The following is a 19,922-nucleotide window of genomic DNA, read 5'->3' on the forward strand; positions in this document are numbered from 1 at the left end:
AAATGTACTTTTTAATGTTCATGTGTGCCGAGGTGAATGAGCTTCAGGCAGACCTCAAGCACAAGTTCCACTTTGAATTGATGTGTCTAGCAGTTCTTGAACAGTATGTTAAGGCAGTTTAGTTTTAAAAGCCTCCTCAAAGCCCTAAAGTTAAACATCAGGGAGGAAGCATTAGAATCCTCTTGACTATTGTAGCTTTCAGTGCCATGCTTGCATGTAATTAATGCCAATGTTTAGAAGCAAGGAGGTGATAAGAGCTGATCAGTTTGTACCCAAGTTAAAGAAACTGATATATTCTCTCTCTCTCTCTTTTCATTGTTACTATTTGTTTTCACAGTTCTATAAAAATGAAATTTCCCCTCTTGCTGCGCTCACAGTTTTATTTTTCCCTTATAAACTTATTCTTCTGTAACTTCTAGAATTGCAGAGCCAATAACAGGGTTTAGCAGTGCACTAAAAGGCCTAGGACTTGCCAATCAGAAGGTCGGTGGTTTGAATCCCCACAACAGGGTGAGCTCCTGCTGCTCTGTCCCTGATCCTGCCAACCTAGCAGTTCGAAAGCACGTCAAGTGCAAGTAGATAAATAGGAACCGCTCCGACGGGAAGGTAAACGGCATTTCCGTGCGCTGCTCTGGTTCACAAGAAGCGGCTTAGTCATGCTGGCCACATGACCTGGAAGCTGTCTGCGGACAAACGCCGACTCCCTCGGCCTATAGAGCGAGATGAGCGCGCAACCCCAGAGTCGTCTGCAACTGGACCCTAATGGTCAGGCGTACCTTTACCTTTACCTAAAAGGCCAATATCTGATTTTAAAAGTCAATCCTTTATTAGGCATAGCAAACCACACATTATCAAACAAACACCGTTTACAAATTGTGCAAAATACGAGCTCAGCATAACAAGGTTTGTCCCAGTCAGATCTTTAACCCCAGAGAAAATCAATTTGTATAGATAATACAATATAACATAATGTGAGGATGATCTGGCTGCGACATCTGTCACCCCATTGATCACCAGGGTTGATTCGGCTGATCTGGCTGGCTAGGCGGGTGTCCCCTTCCTCCCTCACTGCTCCATGTGCGTCCCTCCCGAAGCTGTGCGCTCAATGGAAAAGGACGACTATCCCAGATAGAAGGAGTGTACCGTTCTTCGGTCAAGGGTATACGGTAGCTGCGCTCTCCTGCTAGAACCTCCAAACAAGCAAATATTTGATTATTATTCTCTGTTGTACAGAGAATAAAATGGCAACCATTACCAATTATTGACCTTTGAAAGCCATCTAAGTACTAATACGGTTGTAGCAAATTCCTTAAATTAAAAATACATGGTGTGAAATAGTGTTTTTTTCCTTGTCTGTCCTGAATCTCCCGTGAAAGAATTTCAGTGGATGACCCCTGAGTTGTAGGAGTGATGGAGAAAAGCATTTCTCTATCCATTGTCTCCATAACATGTACTGTATCTGTTATATATTTTGGGAAGTGGTGGTTTGTTCACGATATGTTAAAGTGCATTTAGGATATTTTGCCCCAGTGTGTGTCATCTTACATTGAAACTCATTTGCCAGTTGGACCAGAATTAATTGTCAGGTTCTTATTTGTGAGCAGTGCAGAAAACGTGCTTGTTCATTAATAATTGCTCTCATATTCTGCAGCATGGAGGATGGTGAGAAACAAGATAAAATAAAGGATGATATGTATTCTGAACATATGGAACTAGAAGAACCTAGAAAACGGAAACGAAGGCGTGGGCAAAAAGTTGAGAAACCTGATGCAGTTATGGCCAACTTTTTTAAAGTATTGGAAGTTTATCAGACAAAAATGCTGGTATGTTGACCTTCTTTCTTACTTTTGGCCAATGATTATATTAGAAAATAGCATTATATTATATTATATTATATTATATTATATTATATTATATTATATTATATTATATTATATTATATTATATTACATTACAGCATTTTTCACAACTTGGGAGGATAAGTAAGATATGTTGGTGCATTATGTAGGTTTTTAATAAAGAGACAACACTTGGAAAAGAAAGTATGAAAAGGAACATAATTGATATATAATGATGATGTAAAGCATTTTTTTGGATCTCCTTTATTAATTTGTTTTCTTCCTTTTCAGTTCTGATTCTTGTTTTATGAACTAATAACATTCTTTGCATTTTCAGCACTTTTTGGCCCGAAATTTCTACAATTTAAGATTTCTTGCACTTTTTGTTGCATTCGCCATCAACTTTATCCTGCTTTTCTACAAGGTAATTTAATTGTATCAGTTCTGGCAAGGTGCCTTCATTTTCCACAGTGACGTTTGCTATGCTGTGGTGAAAATTTAGACTACTATTAAAGTAAGCAGACTCAACTAATCATCAAATAAATGCTGCCAGTATAAAATGTATTAATCCAATTAAGGGTGAAATTATTATTATTTGATTTCATGGAAGAGATGAATTTGAATTGGGGACTTGAGAGTCATAGATCAGTTTCTTAACCACTGCACAACACTACACCAGCATCAGCATAATATATGGCAGTGTTTAACATACAGAGATGTTTTATTCTGTGTTTAATCTGTTGGAAGCCGCTCAGAGTGGCTGGGCGGGGTACAAATAATAAATTATGATGGTGATGAACTTAAATTCTCTTTCTCCACCCCCTCAATACACGAGGTGTTATTCAACTAAGCATTACTCAGAGTATACCCACTGAAATTAATAGCCCTAACTTAGTCATGTTGATTGATTTTAATGGATTTACTCTGAGTAAAACGTCATTGCTTATATTGTACCTCTGCCCTAAACATGTTTTCCTGATTCAGCTGCGGCTACACAACATTTCCCCCGGGTGGTTGAAGAAATGTGCATGGAAAAATCACATTTCAGTGGGCCTGAGAAATATTGTGCAGGAGCTGTGGCCAAGCAAACTGCAATGTGATAATGTCACTATAATTCAAAATATTAGACAACAACTTTAATAAAAAATATGGAAAAAATGCTAGAAAAATTCTACCATGTGTCCTTTTAAAATATATATCTATATACCTGCACTCCTTGTTTGTGTATTGATTTCAGGTGACAGAAGAGCCACTTGAAGAAATGGAAGAAGATTCAGATCTGTGGCATTCTTTGGAGGAGGAGGAAGATGAAGACGGAGTCGTCTTCTTTGTTTTACAAGAGAGTACAGGCTACATGGCACCAACCCTTAGGGCTCTAGCTGTTATCCATACAATCATCTCTTTTGTATGTGTTATTGGATACTATTGTTTAAAGGTTAGTAATTTCACCCTAAATTATCCAGTAATAAAAGCCTCTTCATATTACGGTTTTTCCAGTGCTCATTTCCAATTGCCATTCTCTTATTGATGCTACTGAATGCTTTTTTGTTTTAATTTACATACTCCAGTGATACCTTATTATTGTTATTTTATTAAGTATTTTTGTGTTCTTAGCTCCTTTGGGCCCCGTGTATGATCTATACATTTGATAGAGCTCAGCTCCATTTGCTGATTGTTCTCTGGATCCTACAACAAGGCATACACACACACACACACACACACACACACACACATTCTTCACAATTCCCATAATCAGTAAAAAGAAGAAGATAGTTTCCAATTGTGCAGTTCAGGAACACGGTAAAATGCAATATTCGAAACTATTTTCAAGACATTTCTAAACATTCAGCTTTCTTTGGAGCTTCGAAATAATTATTTTTGCAATAGGTTCCTCTGGTTGTATTCAAACGGGAGAAGGACATTGCAAGGAAGCTGGAATTTGATGGTCTGTATATTACCGAACAACCCTCCGAAGATGACATTAAAGGACAGTGGGATCGCCTCGTCATAAATACGCCGTAAGTAACATGGAGTACAACCTTGCTCCTGCTTCTTGATCAGCTAAAGAAGTTCAGCTAAAGAAGGCCAATACAAGCTGCTTGTAGTTTTTGCAGTTAGGTCACAGTCCTGTTTTACTTCGGCACTGTGGTTACTTTTCACCATGCCTGCTTCCCATGCTACTCTGATAATATATGCAATGGGGAGGCTACATAGGAAAGAAGGGTGACATTACTTCCCATATCATCATCATCATCGTTGCCTCAGCTGCTCTAGATGGCATTCAGCAAATGTCAGACACAGAAAACTTCCCGATAAGGACTGCTTTCAGATGTCTTCAGAAAGTTGTGCTGTTGATTATTTCCTTGACGCGAGGGTGTTTCACATGGTGGGCGCCACTACTGAAAAGGCCCTCTGCCTGGTTCCCTGTAGCTTTGCTTCTCGCAGTGAGGGAACCACCAGAAGGCCCTCAGCGCTGGACCTCAGTGTCCGGGCTAAACGATGGGGGTGGAGATGCTTCTTCAGGTATACAGGGTCGAGGCTGTTTAGGGCTTTAAAGGTCAACACCAACACTTTGAATTGTGCTCGGAAGCATACTGTAAATCTTTTAGGGCCGGCGTTATGTGGTCCCTGCAGTTGCTCTTGGTCATCAGTCTAGCAGCCACATTCTGGATTAGTTGTGAGTCCAAAATGACTCCAAGACTTTACACCTGGTCCTTTAGGGCAAAGTTACCCCCATTCCAGACCAAGGAATCTCCCACACCTGCCCACCCCATCCCCCCAAAACAGAACTTTTGTCTTGTCGGGATTCAACCTCAATCTGTTGACTGCCACCATCCTCCAACTGCCTCCAGACACTCTCACACTATCAATGCTACTGACTCCAGTGATGCTGCTGTGAGAAGAAACCACATCATGTGCACTTCCTACACAATCAACATATTGCCAAATTGTCAAAGTTCTACAGATGTTATAACAAACAGTGTTAGTAAGAGAGGAATCCTGGTATTCTCAGTGCTGTCAGCTTTTCTGCTTCCATTGATTCTGCTTCTGCTATCATTGCTGCTGTATCTTTCCACTTCCATAAGTGCTACCAGATGCATCACTGACCAATCTCATACCAACAAAACCTAAACCTTTGTTGTTGTTGTTGGAGGTAAAGGTAAAGGTACCCCCTGACCATTAGGTCCAGTCACGGACGACTCTGGGGTTAAGGCGCTCGTCTTGCTTTACTGGCTGAGGGAGCCGGCGTACAGCTTCCGGGTCATGTGGCCAGCATGACTAAGCTGCTTCGGGCAAACCAGAGCAGCGCACGGAAACGCTGTTTACCTTCCCGCCGGAGTGGTACCTATTTATCTACTTGCACTTTGATGTGCTTTCGAACTGCTAGGTTGGCAGGAGCAGGGACCGAGCAATGGGAGCTCACCCTGTCACGGGGATTTGAACCGCTGACTTTCTGATTGGCAAGCCCTAGGCTCTGTGGTTTAACCCACAGCGTCACCCGCGTCCCTCACATTGTTGGAGGTGGTGACTGATAAATACAGTTGCTAGTATCATGTTTAGGAAAAACTTAACTAAAATGGTGTTTTTAGTTGTATTTTCTTTCAGACATCTATTTTGTACTTGGAAATGAACCTGTGATAAAAATAAAATCTAGACAAATGTAAAGAAAAGAATGCTTTAAAAGATTAATATGTTCGCTGCAGAAAGGAGCTACATCATTTTCTTTCACACCTGGCAGGAGCTGGAGAAAATCTGTAAAATCCGTAATTATGGATTCGTAAACACCAGTATCACTTACCGAACAGAAATTTGCAAATGATAGGCAATCACGGGGGGGGGGATCACTATGAGGCAAAAGTCTACTAGTAGATCAGCAAGTAATGCTATCTTCCTAACACAACCTATAGCAATAAAATACAAATGTAATTAAAGTCCTTTTTGTGTCTTTTGTTAACTAATTTGAAATTCTTATTAATGTATCTATGCAGATATTTTCCTAACAATTATTGGGACAAGTTTGTAAAGCGAAAGGTATGTTCTTTAAATATATGTCAAGAGTCATGCTATTAAGAATAACCAGATATGTCAAATTAAGCATGTTCGTTGTTGCATTATGTATAAGGAATAAGCATAAATTGGGAATAAAAGGCCACAGTTTTATTACAGAATATTAGCAACAATGAAGTGAGCTTGTGCTCCAGGTATACTGTGGCATTTCTTCTCTCTGTGCTCCTCCCAGCAGTGCCCCCCCATCCTTGTTGTAGATATATGACCTGACTGTCTCCAGGCACTGCAACAGTCATCCGCAACATGGCAGGGCTGATGTTGCCAACCTTCATGTCTCATTTGCGGACATCTTTGTCTCCTCAATCTGCTCCCCTCAGTGATATGGAGGGAATGTCCCTTAAGTCACATTAGGAATAGCCATCTATGATGATATATTAGTGATATTTTCAGCTGTTATTTGCAAGTATTGCTTTGTCAGGCATGTATAACCCTAGAAAATAACTCGCATTTAATTAATTTACATAATAAAAATGCTTTCTGATTACTTTTTATGCATCTATTTTTTAAATGCCTCCACTCCTCCTGCCAGCTGTCATTGTTTTAAGAGTATCAACCTAAGTTGCTAAAACCCCCGACAAATACTGATTGAATTAAAGCTGATGATACCTCGTATCTTTTCCCTCGAAGGTAATCAACAAGTATGGTGATTTATATGGAGCAGAACGCATTGCAGAACTCCTGGGTCTGGACAAAAATGCTCTGGATTTCAGCCCAGTGGAACATACTGAACTAGAGGAGGCATCCCTTGTTTTGTGGTACGGTGGGATCTTTAAATTAAAGCCATAGTAGATTAGAGGCAAAGCAAATTCAGAAGTCCTTTTCAAAAGCTACTTTATTTATTTATAATGTTTGGCCAGGCTGGTGATGGAGCTAGATAAAGCAAATCAGCGTGACGAACATTGTTGGAACTGTTTAATTGCCTATTTTAAAAGGCTACAACAACAAAATCAAGAAATTTTTCATCAGCTAAAGAAATCTTGACACCCTAATCAGATGTGGATGGGTGTATGACATGAAATTGTGGTAGTGCAGAATGGCTTGTGGCGACACTCCATCCAGTTTTTTAGCAAGACAGCCTGCCAATAGCAATTCTGTTATTTAAAACTATAGTGCCATAAAGGGGGTGCAGACTCCCTTATTTTAAATGGCCCTGTAGTAGTTAAAATGCTGTTGGGATGTTGCACAGGTGAGTCATGTCTGCTTGAGGAAATTGTGTGTTGATGAACCAACATCATATTTAGCTACACTGACTCGTTTTCTGTATATAAATGCTGACTTACCTTTCTGTGTTGTAGGCTAGCTCAGAACAACAGCCTCACTGTTTCATGACACTGCAGTAGATCAGTAGTGTTGCACCCTATTTTAAATACTTAAAAGTAGGTGATAAAGTTGGATCATGTTTGGAGCTGTAAATTTTTTTATCCCCAATACACTTCCATAAATTCCCTAGAATATTTCAGCGCATATTGCTGCTGAAAACTCCCCCTAAAAAAATCAATGTGAGAGAAATGTGTATGTTGATAAAATAATGATTATACCACCGATTAATTTAATATTATTTATCTATTAGGTTAAGTTCTATTGATGCCAAATACCATATCTGGAAGCTTGGTGTAGTTTTCACTGATAATGTAAGTATACTGTATGAATGTGGAAAAATTCTTCTGCTTCATTATTCTCATTGTTGGTTTACATAGGGATGGACTAGATGGGGAACAAACCTTGCACTCATGTGTCCTTCCTTGCCATTTGAATTAGAGACAGTGATGAGGCATCCAAGTGGATGTATCAGGTGTAGATTATGGATTAGACATAAGGTGGAGAGGTCTGGGATAGAATGGTTCAGTTGGTTATCATCAGCATATAGGAAGCCTTTGTATAAATCATGCAAAGGGAGACAATAGCGATAGAAAAGGAGGCCCCGATAGAGGCTGAGAAGGAGCTTCATCCAGCGGCAGTCGTGAAGCAGCAATCAGAGTTAGAAGGGCAGTCAGCCAGGGACAGACACAGAAGCTTGTTTTGAAGGAATAAAGGAGGAAAAGATGCTCAACTGTATCAAAAGGAAGTGGAAACCTTCAAGGACTAAAAGGACAAAGTGGAGACTTTGGATTTGGCAGTGAGAACATTATCTCGAACGTTTCGGAAGTTGAACGGTCTTCCGGAATGGATTACGTTCGAAAACCGAGGTACCACTGTATTACTACTGACAGCGGTATTTATTGGAGCAATATTAAGTCATGACATGTTTAAAGGCAACGTTACTAATGAACAATCTGTTTCAGCTTTTTTGCAAATTTGTTTCATGTAATTTTTCTGTTGAGCAGATACATTCTTTAAAAAGAATGTATTGTCTGGTGCATTTTCTTGACCTTTTGTTTTTTACTTTGGAATCATTTGGTTGTTAAGCAGCCCTATATTAACTTTAAAATTATTCACTCTGTGTTTACTTTAAACCAAGAACTTCTGCCATTTTCTTTTCATGGTTTGATTGTTCTCATCCTGAGGTGTCAGTTAGGTTGTCACCATTCAAGGAAGCAGCAAATGAAACACAGGAGATCTGAGGATCTCATAAAAATTTACTTACTATGGAACTGATTAATAATGGTGGGTTTGTGGAAGGAATGTAATAAAGATATTTAAAGTATTGGGTTGGATCCAGATTGGGTTAGAGCCACGTCCTTCAGCATGCAAAATGACATTTTCTGATTTCTTATATCCCTACATGAGAAAACTGAACTAAAATTCAGAGTTGTGCTTCTGCATGTGCAAGGTGTTGCACACAATCTCTTGAACCATGTTTGCTTTTTCTCAGCAGTTCATACAAAAAGTGCCACTGGTAGAATGTATTCTGCTACTGCATCTCTTGACCCAACCTAATTAGGATACTAAAAATCAGATTATGGATGTAGCGCCCAGGCCTCCTAGAACTGGGAGCCACAAGCAGCTTAAAATAATTTACCCAGGGAGAATTAGGATTCTTCTTCAGACAAGCTTTTAGCCCCTGTGTTGTATCTTTGTGTGTTGCTCTTGTATAGAACTGACTGCCATGGTAGAAAAGCATTTTATAAATAATTTTAATAATAATAATAAAGCACAATACTTGAAAAATGAGAGTAGCAACAGTTGCTGACATTTAACATTTTCTTTAGTCCTTCTTGTACTTAGCTTGGTACACAACCATGTCAATTCTTGGTCATTACAACAACTTCTTCTTTGCTGCCCACCTTCTCGATATTGCTATGGGTTTTAAGACTTTGCGTACCATCCTGTCTTCTGTAACCCACAACGGCAAACAGGTGAGTTACTGGCAACATAATTTCTTTTAAAATGAATTACTCTCCTGCTGGGGTGGGGAACTTCTGGCCCACCAGACGATGCTGAACTGTAGCTTCCATCCTCCTTGTCATTAGCCCTGTTGGCTAAGCCAATGGAAACTGTTAATTACCGTATTTTTCGCTCCATAGGACGCTCCTGACCAAAAGACGCACCAAGTTTTTAGAGCAGGAAAACAAGAAAAAAAATCTGACTCAAATGTTGTACTAAACTATTTAAAACAGCAAAGTGTGTGGCCCCTGTCCACTTTGCTGCTTTAAAGCGAGCCATGGTATATAATGATGAGAATGGAAAAAGGACACATTCCATTATAATGTAGCTGTTTTCATTATCACTGGGAAGTCAGTATTGGCAGCAGTCACAAAAACTAAAATTTGAGCATTTTACTGTTATTAATCAAGAATATTAATAGTCAGGGAGAGAAACCAGGGCTGTGCAAATGAGAAGTGCTTGGAGTATGGAGGAACAGCAAAAAGATCAAATGATTGTGCTCCAGTTCCTAAATCTCTGAAGTTTTCTCAAAACAGGCCTGGTTGTTTTGAAAGGAAGATTCAAAATGGGGTGGCTGAGCAAAGAACAGAGGAGGAAAAGAGGGCAAATAAATAGCTTCCATTCAATACCAAGAGAACACAATGTTTTTGGTTTAGTATAGGTGGACTGTACTTGTAAGAATTTGTATAATGAATTATAGAGTTGGAGTGGAATATCAGAGCCTCTTTTCAGCAGTAAAGATTAGCTACTAGGAACATGGTCCACACACACACAGGATGTCTGGTTATAGCTGTGCAGTTTAAACTGTTCCTGAGCCAGATACCTGCTCAGTTTTAGCTGAAATTACTATTACTGGTTTGTGGAGATGCTTTGCGTGTATTTATGACTATTTCCGCAAAGCTGCTACTTGAAGAAATCCCCAAACTTACTATTTTTAAACTTCAAATGGAGCTAAGAATCCAGTTAGGCAATCCTTTGCAGTTGAATTAGGAGGCACTGAGAGACAGCAATTTGCTGCTCCCCACCCCCATGAGCAGCCCAGGAACACACAGCCTTCCCTCTGCTTGCAAACCTTGCAAACCTTGTCCGGACTTCAGGGGAAAGCAAAGTCTGCAGGCAGAGCAGTGTGGCTCCTCCCCCCACCCCCAAAATCACCCCAGCAGCACACAATCTTCCCTCTGCTTGCAAACCTTGCAAACCTTGTCGGGACTTCAAGGGAAAGCAAAGTCTGCAGGCAGAGCAGTGTAGCTCCCCACCCCCCACCCCCAAAAAGTACCCCAGCAGCACACAATCTTCCCTCTGCTTGCAAACCTTGCAAACCTTGTCCGGGCTGCAGGGGAAAGCAGAGGCGGCCGGCAGAGCCGCGTGGCTCCTCCCCCCACCCCCAAAGAGCAGCCCAGGGGCACAAGACAACAGCGATTTGGCTCCAGGGAACACACATTCGCTCCATAAGACGCACAGACTTTTCCCCTTACTTTTTAGGAGGGGAAAAAGTGCGTCCTATGGAGCGAAAAATACGGTAAGCAACGTCTGGAGGGCCAAAGGTTCCCCATCCCTCCTCTACTGAGAAATAATACTAATGCTGGAATACAATTAGTATATGGAACAACTGAAAACATTAGTACTGTCTTCAAATACATCATTAAAAATAGAGTTGCTGCGAATAATGTAGAAGTGCACAACGGTCAAGTTTGAGGAATGTTATACATAATTAACAACCTCATGGGATGCATCTCCGAGTGCATTTTACCATTCAGACTGCAGATGAGGCAAACCAATCAACAATTTGAATGATTCCCTCTATTTTTAAAAAACTCCCTGTAAAAAGAAAAAATCTAGAAGGCCGGAGAGAATGTTATGGCTTAGCCACCTCTTACATGCTGGAGTGGCTGGGGAAACCCAGTTAGATGGGCGGGGTATAAATTATTATTATTATTTATATGCTGCCTTTGAATATGCTTGAAGAGTTCTTCCCCCATCCCAGAGGGAGGATTCAGATATTTACATTCTACAGTCCAACGACAGATTCATCATGCATGGCTACATGTCATGTTTTATATCTTAATTTTAGAATGGTGGTCTGGTATGTTAGGTTGAACAATTTTCTTTTTCATAATTGTGTGAGAGAGATTATGTATGATTGCGTGCACACACGAAATATAAAAACAGATGTCAATAGATTAATGCTGTTTCCAGGGGAACAGGCAGTTTTCTCTGTACAATATGTGAACCCTTTCTGCTTTTTAAAACAAGCACTATTCCACATTCCTTTCACGTGATTTAGTGTCTTCCATGCTAACATTTGTCCAGATCCACTTCCAGTCGTGTTTTCAAAAGGTGAATCCTTATGATTCCCTTCTAGTTGGGGAAGCACATTCAAACAGGCATCCTATTAAAAGCAACGCAGCACAGATAGACAGCCTTGCCTGGGCACTGGGAGTGCTAACTGCCTGTGTTTTCTCTGTTCAAGGCAAATTTCTGGGCTTTTATGTGAATTTGATAGGAATGTTTGGAAAACAGGGGGCAAACAGTGGAGTGCTCAAGCATCTCTTTCTATGGCTATCGTCATGAAAAACAATGCCTGATGGGGTGATTCAGTCCACAAAAACAAGTACACAACTTCACAATTTGAACCACATATAAAAACTGGCTGAGGAATGGCTGTAGCAATACTAGAGTCTGTACCCTCAAACTTTGTCTCAATATATTTTTCATGAAATACAGCATTCATGTGCATGCACACTTCTTCAGAGTGTATCTGAAGAAGTGTGCATGCACACGAAAGCTCATACCAAAAACTAACTTAGTTGGTCTTTAAGGTGCTACTGGAAGGAATTTTTTTTATTTTGACTATGGCAGACCAACACTGTACAGACCTATCTGTAACTACAGCATTCATAATACTCTTGTCACATTTTTAGGGCATCATAGGCCAAATTCAATAAAGTGGCCCCATTAGCAGAAGCCTGTACAAGGACTTCTGCTAGCACAACCATCTCCTCCCTCTCCCCCCACCTCAGTGGTTCTGGGGCTTCAGGGGAATCTGCAGAAGAACACGCAGAGAAGGGAGGTTGTTTCTAGGAAACAGAAATTATTGTGTTGACACAGCAATTGTTTTTGTGTGACACTGATCGTCTCCATGATTTTTTAATACTTTACTGTCTAGGAATTTTAGTTCATATATATATATATATATTAGTGAGTGAGGTTTTAATCCCTAATTGCTATTTTTCCTCATGTGATACTTTATTTTGGATAGCTTGTTTTGACTGTTGGACTCTTGGCTGTGGTGGTATACCTTTACACAGTTGTGGCATTCAACTTCTTCCGCAAATTTTATAACAAGAGCGAAGATGAAGATGAGCCAGACATGAAGTGTGATGACATGATGACTGTAAGTACCAGGACATCACGGGAATCTTTTTAACTCAGAAATGTTACTGTGTGGGTAAAAGTACTATATGGGTGTTTTTACACACACATTAAAAAACACAGGGTGGCTTACAAGCTAAAAATGCAAAGCACAAATAAATAACAACAACAACAAATTAACCCCCCTTCTCACAAACATATTTAAAAGGCTGTAGAATGTTAATCAGCCAATCAGTCATTTTAAATCATGTATACAGGCATTTTAATAATAAAAACCATGGCCCTATAATGATCAATTTAAAGTGAATAGAGATTAATATTCAGACCCTAAAGAGAAATCAATATACTTGAAAGTTTTGTTTGGATGTTTCTTGATATTATACCAAAATGTGTGTACAGCTCAAATAATTTTCAAGGCCACTTTACTATTGTTGTTTAAAATTAAACACAGCTGTATTGCCATATTATACACATTTTTTGCAACATTTTTAACTTGGTGTCTTCTTTGAGACTTCTGGAGCCCGTCTTTCAGAGGCTGGACCGTCCCTATAGAAGAGTCAGTTTACAAACTCATAAGAGGAGGAATGAAGGATTCCAAATGCTCTTCACTGTCCACCAGAGAACACGAGAACTGATTTGGGGGGCATTATCTACTAGGAAGTTTTTCTTAGCAAGACCAATTGAAATGAATGAATGCTGTGCGAAAGCATGGTAGTGGATTTTGTCCTTTGCAAAAATATTACGTGTTTTAGATTTCATCATAGAATCATAGAGTTGGAAGAGACCACAAGGGCCATCGAGTCCAACCCCCTGCCAAGCAGGAAACACCATCAGAGCACTCCTGACATATGGTTGTCAAGCCTCTGCTTAAAGACCTCCAAAGAAGGAGACTCCACCACACTCCTTGGCAGCAAATTCCACTGTCGAACAGCTCTTACTGTCAGGAAGTTCTTCCTAATGTTTAGGTGGAATCTTCTTCAAATTAATCAAATTAATTCCGTTCCAAATATTTGGGAAATCTCGGTCATTTTGGGCAACCCATGTCTCTCTCCTCCCTCCCAATACCTTACACCATTTATGACACCAGGTGTGGGGCTGAGAACCAGGTGATTGTTGGGCATTTGGGAAGCACCTGAGAAATAACTTTGCCAGCCCTGTACTCAGTGCTACCTAAATCCCAAGCATACAGTAGGCAAAGCAGACGACCTAATGATTAGGTGTTTTTCATTTGTTTGCGAACCAATGTGATGGGGACTTTGGCATTTGTAAATCACCTGAAGTCATTATGTCAGATGATTGACTGGTGTCAAAACTGGCCCATGAGTGAGTTGGGAAGGTAAGGATCTGGCTCACTGGGCTGAAAAGCTTCCCCACTTGCTAGAGAACAGGCTTCCTCAACCTCGGCCCTCTAGATGTTTCTGGCCTACAACTCCCATGATCCCTAGCTAGCAGGACCAGTGGTCAGGGATGCTGGGAATTGTAGTCTCAAAAAAACATTTGGAGGGCCGAGGCTGAGGAAGCCTGCTATAGAACATGATATAAAATGTAATAGCTGTTTAAAAATTCTACTTTTTACTCTTATAATTCAAAGCAGTTGGATTCTTTGTCGTGAAATGTAACAAATTCTTTTTTCCAGTGTTACCTCTTCCACATGTATGTGGGTGTAAGAGCAGGTGGAGGCATTGGAGATGAAATTGAAGACCCTGCAGGAGACCCTTATGAGATGTATCGAATTGTTTTTGATATCACATTTTTCTTCTTTGTCATTGTCATCCTATTGGCCATTATTCAAGGTATGTTGAATGTGGCGTGCTATTGGCATGCTATATATATTCAATATATGTAGAGTTAAAGAGTAAGTTTAGAAAAGGAAAGTGTCCAAACCTGTTTCCATCTTTCCGCAAGGCCTGCAAGACAGAGTTGTTCCACCAGGCCTTTGGTCAGGGCCCAGCCTGACTCCCTCCTCTGGCAACCTGCACAGAACTTTGCTTAACGGTTGCCATTAATTTGATTTTAATTAATTGTTATAATGAAATGTTTTAGAATGTTAGATTATTTGATTATTTGATTGTTGTTAGCCGCCCTGAGCCCGGCTTTGGCTGGGGAGGGCGGGATATAAATAAAATTTATTATTATTATTATTATTATTATTATTATTAAACAAAGAAATGCAAAATGTATTGACAGACACACTGGGCATTTATTCCTTTACAGTCCTTTAAGAAACACAATTAGTTAATTGAAAAGAAAGACGTATTTTAAACACCACCACTAAAATATTAAAGGGTATAAATGCTGCAAATGTTCTTTTTTATAAAAATGTGAGCTGCTATACACTAGTTCCATTCCATTCAATAATAGGTCTGATTATTGATGCCTTTGGTGAATTAAGAGACCAGCAGGAGCAGGTGAAAGAAGATATGGAGGTATTGATAAATGTTTTTATTTATTCATTTCTCTATTTCATAAAATGTATACAACCATTTGATCGTTTAAAAAAAGACACTCTCAAAGTGATGAAGTCTACAAGCATATTTTTGTAAATTTTATTTCAGTAAGATATTATACCCAATTACTGATAGGAATCTAGGCTAATTCATCATGGCTTAACCTTCTGGTTTATTTCTAGACCAAATGTTTTATTTGTGGAATTGGTAATGAATATTTTGACACAACCCCCCATGGATTTGAAATGCATACTTTACAAGAGCACAACTTGGCCAACTACCTGTGAGTATATGCACATTCTTTCTTTGTTAAATACAAACCTCTAATGAACTTTTAGCACTAGCCTTACTATGCAACCCACTGCATGTCTACTCTGAAGCCGTTTTGTATTCAATGGTGCTTCCGCCCACTGAAGCGCGTACAAGATTCTAAGTGTGTGCATATATGATTGCAACCGTAATCTCTGAAACTCATTCAGTCTCCTCAGCACTGTGGTTACTGATCCAAGACTCGGGAAATTAGTCATGTGCAGGTGAAAACTATGTGAACAGCTAGAGCTTTTTGTTTACCTTTTCTCCATGGTAAATCTCGCTGCTAAAGTCCCTTTAGAGATAGGGATCTGTCAAAGCCTTGCTTTGTAAAGTACCGTGGACATAATTCTGCACCATCATAATCATTAGTAAGAAGTTGAATATGAAGTAATGAATAGCTAAGGCTTATCCTATCTGTATTTGATCTTATTTTTAAAAAATATAAGCTGCTTTGAATGATTAGTCATAAACAGAAATAAAATATTGCAGAAAGTAGCAAGATCAACTTCTTTAGGAGTAGAAGCTTCTTCAATGTGAGTACATCAAAGGATGTTTTGATTGTGTTTCTAATTCAAGGCCTGTTCCTCCCTTGGATTTCCAAATAGAATTTATTGTCATATGCATATAGTTACATAAAATTAGATATGGTATTTTCAGTAATTCAAAAGACAGAATACCTGCGAAAGGAAAAGTAGCACTCTAAAGAGCCAGTTTTCAGAAAGGAGAACACATGGTGAGGCAACAGCCAGAATCTCCATGTATAAGTTCATACTAATCTGTATCCATGTTCTGGTTATTTAGACTGTGAAAGAGAAATACAGTCCCTGAGGGCGAAACAAATTTGTTTTTTGTGGGGTTTTTAAAAAAGAGAAACATCCAACAAATGTTTCATTTTCTACCCACAATTTCCCCCCTCCTTTTGTGTCTGTTTCTGGGTACATTTGTCAACATTTTGTGGATTGTGAACTGGCAGGCACACATTTATATTTACCTATATACAATATAGGTAAATATATTGTATATATATAGGTAATTTAAGCACTTTTACAAAGAGCAGAAAAAATACATTAAATATTGTTGCTACTGCTTTCCCCCTAAATAGAAATCAGTGTTGTTTATGAGAAACAGAAGCATTACACTACAGTTTAAAACACAATATGTAGTTTGATATTCTCGTTCCAGGTTCTTCCTGATGTATCTCATTAATAAGGATGAAACCGAGCACACTGGACAGGTAAGCATTATATTCATAGGAGCCAACTTCTAGTGAAGCGCCCCATAAAATATTTGAGGGGGCTGGGCCATTCAAATGGTGTGGGTGTGCACCATCATGTGATTATGCTGGGCGGGGCTTACTCCCCTCCCAATATTTTATTCAAGTTGGCACCCTGATTACACCATTCATTACTACCCCTAACAGTGAACTTGAGTTATGTCTATTACTAAAGCAGAAAATCAGGCTGTCCTGATATCTATGCGGTTGGAGGACTTAGATACGCAGAAAAATATCTGCTTGTAAATTTAAAAAAGATGGACCAGTCACTGAACAATCCTGGGAGGGAGATTAGAATTGGGGTCCTGTAGTAGGGACATAGAAACTATTTCCCTGGGGCTTCCCCCGAAATACTGATTTTGACTTTCATTGTCCTGAAATTTTGGTAGGAGACAGCTGGGAAAGAAGGTTTGGTTGGCTGTGGGGGGGGGGGTGTCCAAACCTCAAGTTTCAAATATTGAAGGCTTTGGACTTGCTTAAAAGCAAATTTGTGGGATTCTCATTTTCAGCTAACTCAATGATTTACTCCATAATTAATATCTTTGAAATCTTGCCCAAATAATTTTACATGTTTAAATATGCACACATGCTCTGTTAATACAAATCCTATGAGCAAAACCCCTTGATATTGATTTAGCCCTACCTCAGAAAAGCTTTTAAAGACTGCTCTGTCAAATGAGCATTTGACACACTTTTCAAACATTGCAACCCATACATGAAAGTTACAGGACTTATGCAGCATTCAAGTGAATGTGTGTGCTACAAAATAAATGACACTCAACTGGACTAAGCTGACATACACCAATAAATTAACTAACAAAGATGCGAATTAAACTGATGTTGACTTATATATGTGGTTTCAGTGAGACAGACATTCTCTGCTGTGAATCTTTTGAAAAAAGATCTTTCTCATACTTTCAGGAGTCCTATGTATGGAAAATGTACCAAGAAAGATGTTGGGATTTTTTCCCAGCTGGAGACTGCTTCCGTAAACAGTATGAAGATCAACTTGGATAAAATGTCAACCAAGAAACAACTTGCACTCAAACTTACAAGATTTAGACAAAAATCAAAGTCTTACCATTTCATGGTGTAATAGAAGTATTATGTATGTTTAATCTTTCGATACAACAAAACTAATTTTACAAAGATCCAGCTGGGCTTTTTGCACCTGGCAGAACCAGGCCTTATATTGTCTGGATTTCAGCTTTCTTACTGGAGAAGTACAAAGAAATATAATTAAACTTTCAAAATACAGTATTCTAGTTCACAAGTTATTATTTGTTATTAACCCAACTCCTTAGGTAATAAAAATAGTTTAGTTGAAAGGGCTACAGCATTGTTTGTTACATGCACAACATCTGCAACCTAAGAACTTGAATGTCAGATGACAAGGCCTCAATTACTGGCTCATATTAGGATCCTAACGATATTTCAAGCAGCTTTATTTCCGACTCCCCTATGCCACTTCCTTGTGAGAAGATCCAGAAAGAAAGTTTCGAATCCTTCAGTGCTTAAAACTTTCAAATATTTTACTGTCTATAAAGTGCCTTAAATATCTGCAAACATAGCTATGCAAAAGTTTTTTTTATGTGGCATTTTAGATTGACATTTTTGTTAACTGGTTGTGTTGCTTCCCTGTCTTACTGTATGAAAAACTTGAAGGTGAGTCATATATTTGTTCCAATATCAGCGTATTAGATGCAGATGGTAAAAAATATACTGTCTCACGATCTTACACAATTAAATTTTAGGTCAAATAAAAATGCTTTATGGTCAACTAAGTAGTTAAGTTGCTATGTTTTTGCACATTTACTTTGAATAAAACGTGCCCACTGCAATAAAGAATTTACAAAACCAATCTTAATTTTTGTCACTTTTTTATGAACTAAAGTCACACCACAACTGCAACATACAGTTTGCATTCACCAGCACTGTTTATTTTGCGGCTTTAAGCGAGAAGCTCTTCTCTAACAGAAGCAGAAATTGTCCTGCTGTTATCTGAATTATTTTAAACCATCTGTGCAACATTTTTGATTTACAAGCATTTCAAGAGAATGTCATTATATTTCTTCAGGCAGTGTAATACAGAGAATTCTCTGCAAGGTGTCCAGCATATTTGACACTAAGAAACAACAAAAGTTGGACATGTAGCATAATTAAAAATCAAGGTGAAGTTGCTACTTAATTAAATACTTCTAAGCAATTATTCTATACCAGCTACTGTCATGTCAATTTTTCAGTTTACTTGCGTGCCAACCAAAATGTAGCCTTAGGAGATCATGCTGTCTAACCAGTCTTCAAGGTCCTCCTCGGAAATATTTTTGGACGTTGCTTCCTGCTGTTGAGATGCTGAGCAAATTTGTTCAGTTCCATCCAGTTCTAAAAGGTCTGAAGAAATAAAAACAGAACAAAATTTAACTAATTTGTCTGGGGATGGCTAGGCAGGCAAATGCTGACAAGCTCCAATAGCAGCAAACCTGAGAGCCAGTTAGGAAGCTGACTCCATCATCCAGCTTCTAAAGGAAGACAGGCTGGGTGATTTCAAAGCCCCCTGCAAGTCAGGATTTCCAGAAGACAGGAGAAGAAGAAAGGGAATAGCTGAAAAAGCAGGCTCCATCTAACAATATGCTGTACCTCCCAAATTCCTGAGATAATGAGAAATAATAGGAGGCACTAGTCTTGTAAAACATGTATTTTCCAGGCTCTGTATGCACTGGGAAGAAAATTTACCACAAAAGTACTGCTTGAGTTTTAAGGTGACTATGTTTCCTTACTGCCTTCACAATTATAAAATATTCCTTCTTTATCTCCTCCTCCAAAAGAATAAAATAAAATTGAGGGACTGACCTATGGGTACAGGACTGATACCTAGATGAAAATGACACAGAAAATAGATTGGGATGTGAATTAAAGTTTTTTAAATAACAGAACTATTTAATATACAAACAGTTAAATCAGCTTTCCCCTTGATGTGTGGAGCGTTTCCTAACCAAAGAGCAAACCTTTATTAATTTACAACTAAAGTGTTAGTTTATTTACACTGTTGTTTCATTCTTACAAACAGGATTTGCATCGATTTGTAATGCTGGTTATGTTTTGCACAGTTTGTCTTTAAATGTTCCTGTAAAGTTTCATTTTTTATGGGAAACAGCCATGACCCTTTGAAAGGTTAAATATGAAAAAATAACATGCATTTTGCCTCTTCTGTCTAAGTGCTGCTTCTTTCTGCTTCACTCTGCCATGGTCACCATCACAAAAGCAAGATATCAAGCAAAAAAGAAAAGA

The 19,922-nt window shown here is 38.9% G+C and overlaps 2 protein-coding genes across 2 annotated transcripts in view; one reads left to right on the plus strand and one right to left on the minus strand.

Moving 5' to 3' along the window:
* The window catches only part of RYR3 (ryanodine receptor 3), a 286,017-nt gene extending 267,522 nt beyond the window's left edge, over positions 1-18,495 (plus strand). The window contains exons 92-105 of the mRNA XM_082241418.1: positions 1,652-1,823; positions 2,176-2,262; positions 3,076-3,273; positions 3,726-3,856; positions 5,828-5,870; positions 6,534-6,661; positions 7,477-7,537; positions 9,056-9,202; positions 12,490-12,624; positions 14,239-14,395; positions 14,964-15,028; positions 15,232-15,332; positions 16,544-16,595; positions 17,556-18,495. Of these exons, the coding sequence (XP_082097544.1) occupies positions 1,652-1,823; positions 2,176-2,262; positions 3,076-3,273; positions 3,726-3,856; positions 5,828-5,870; positions 6,534-6,661; positions 7,477-7,537; positions 9,056-9,202; positions 12,490-12,624; positions 14,239-14,395; positions 14,964-15,028; positions 15,232-15,332; positions 16,544-16,595; positions 17,556-17,651 (1,573 nt within the window). The 3' untranslated portion in view covers positions 17,652-18,495. The remainder of the gene's footprint in view (positions 1-1,651; positions 1,824-2,175; positions 2,263-3,075; positions 3,274-3,725; positions 3,857-5,827; positions 5,871-6,533; positions 6,662-7,476; positions 7,538-9,055; positions 9,203-12,489; positions 12,625-14,238; positions 14,396-14,963; positions 15,029-15,231; positions 15,333-16,543; positions 16,596-17,555) is intronic.
* Positions 18,496-18,552: 57 nt separating this feature from the next.
* The window catches only part of AVEN (apoptosis and caspase activation inhibitor), a 97,568-nt gene continuing 96,198 nt past the window's right edge, over positions 18,553-19,922 (minus strand). Inside the window, exon 6 of the mRNA XM_082240864.1 lies at positions 18,553-19,025. Coding sequence (XP_082096990.1) covers positions 18,907-19,025 — 119 coding nt within the window. The 3' untranslated portion in view covers positions 18,553-18,906. The remainder of the gene's footprint in view (positions 19,026-19,922) is intronic.

This window comes from Podarcis vaucheri (assembly GCF_965113315.1).
Source record: "Podarcis vaucheri genome assembly, chromosome: 1".
NCBI lineage: Eukaryota > Metazoa > Chordata > Lepidosauria > Squamata > Lacertidae > Podarcis > Podarcis vaucheri.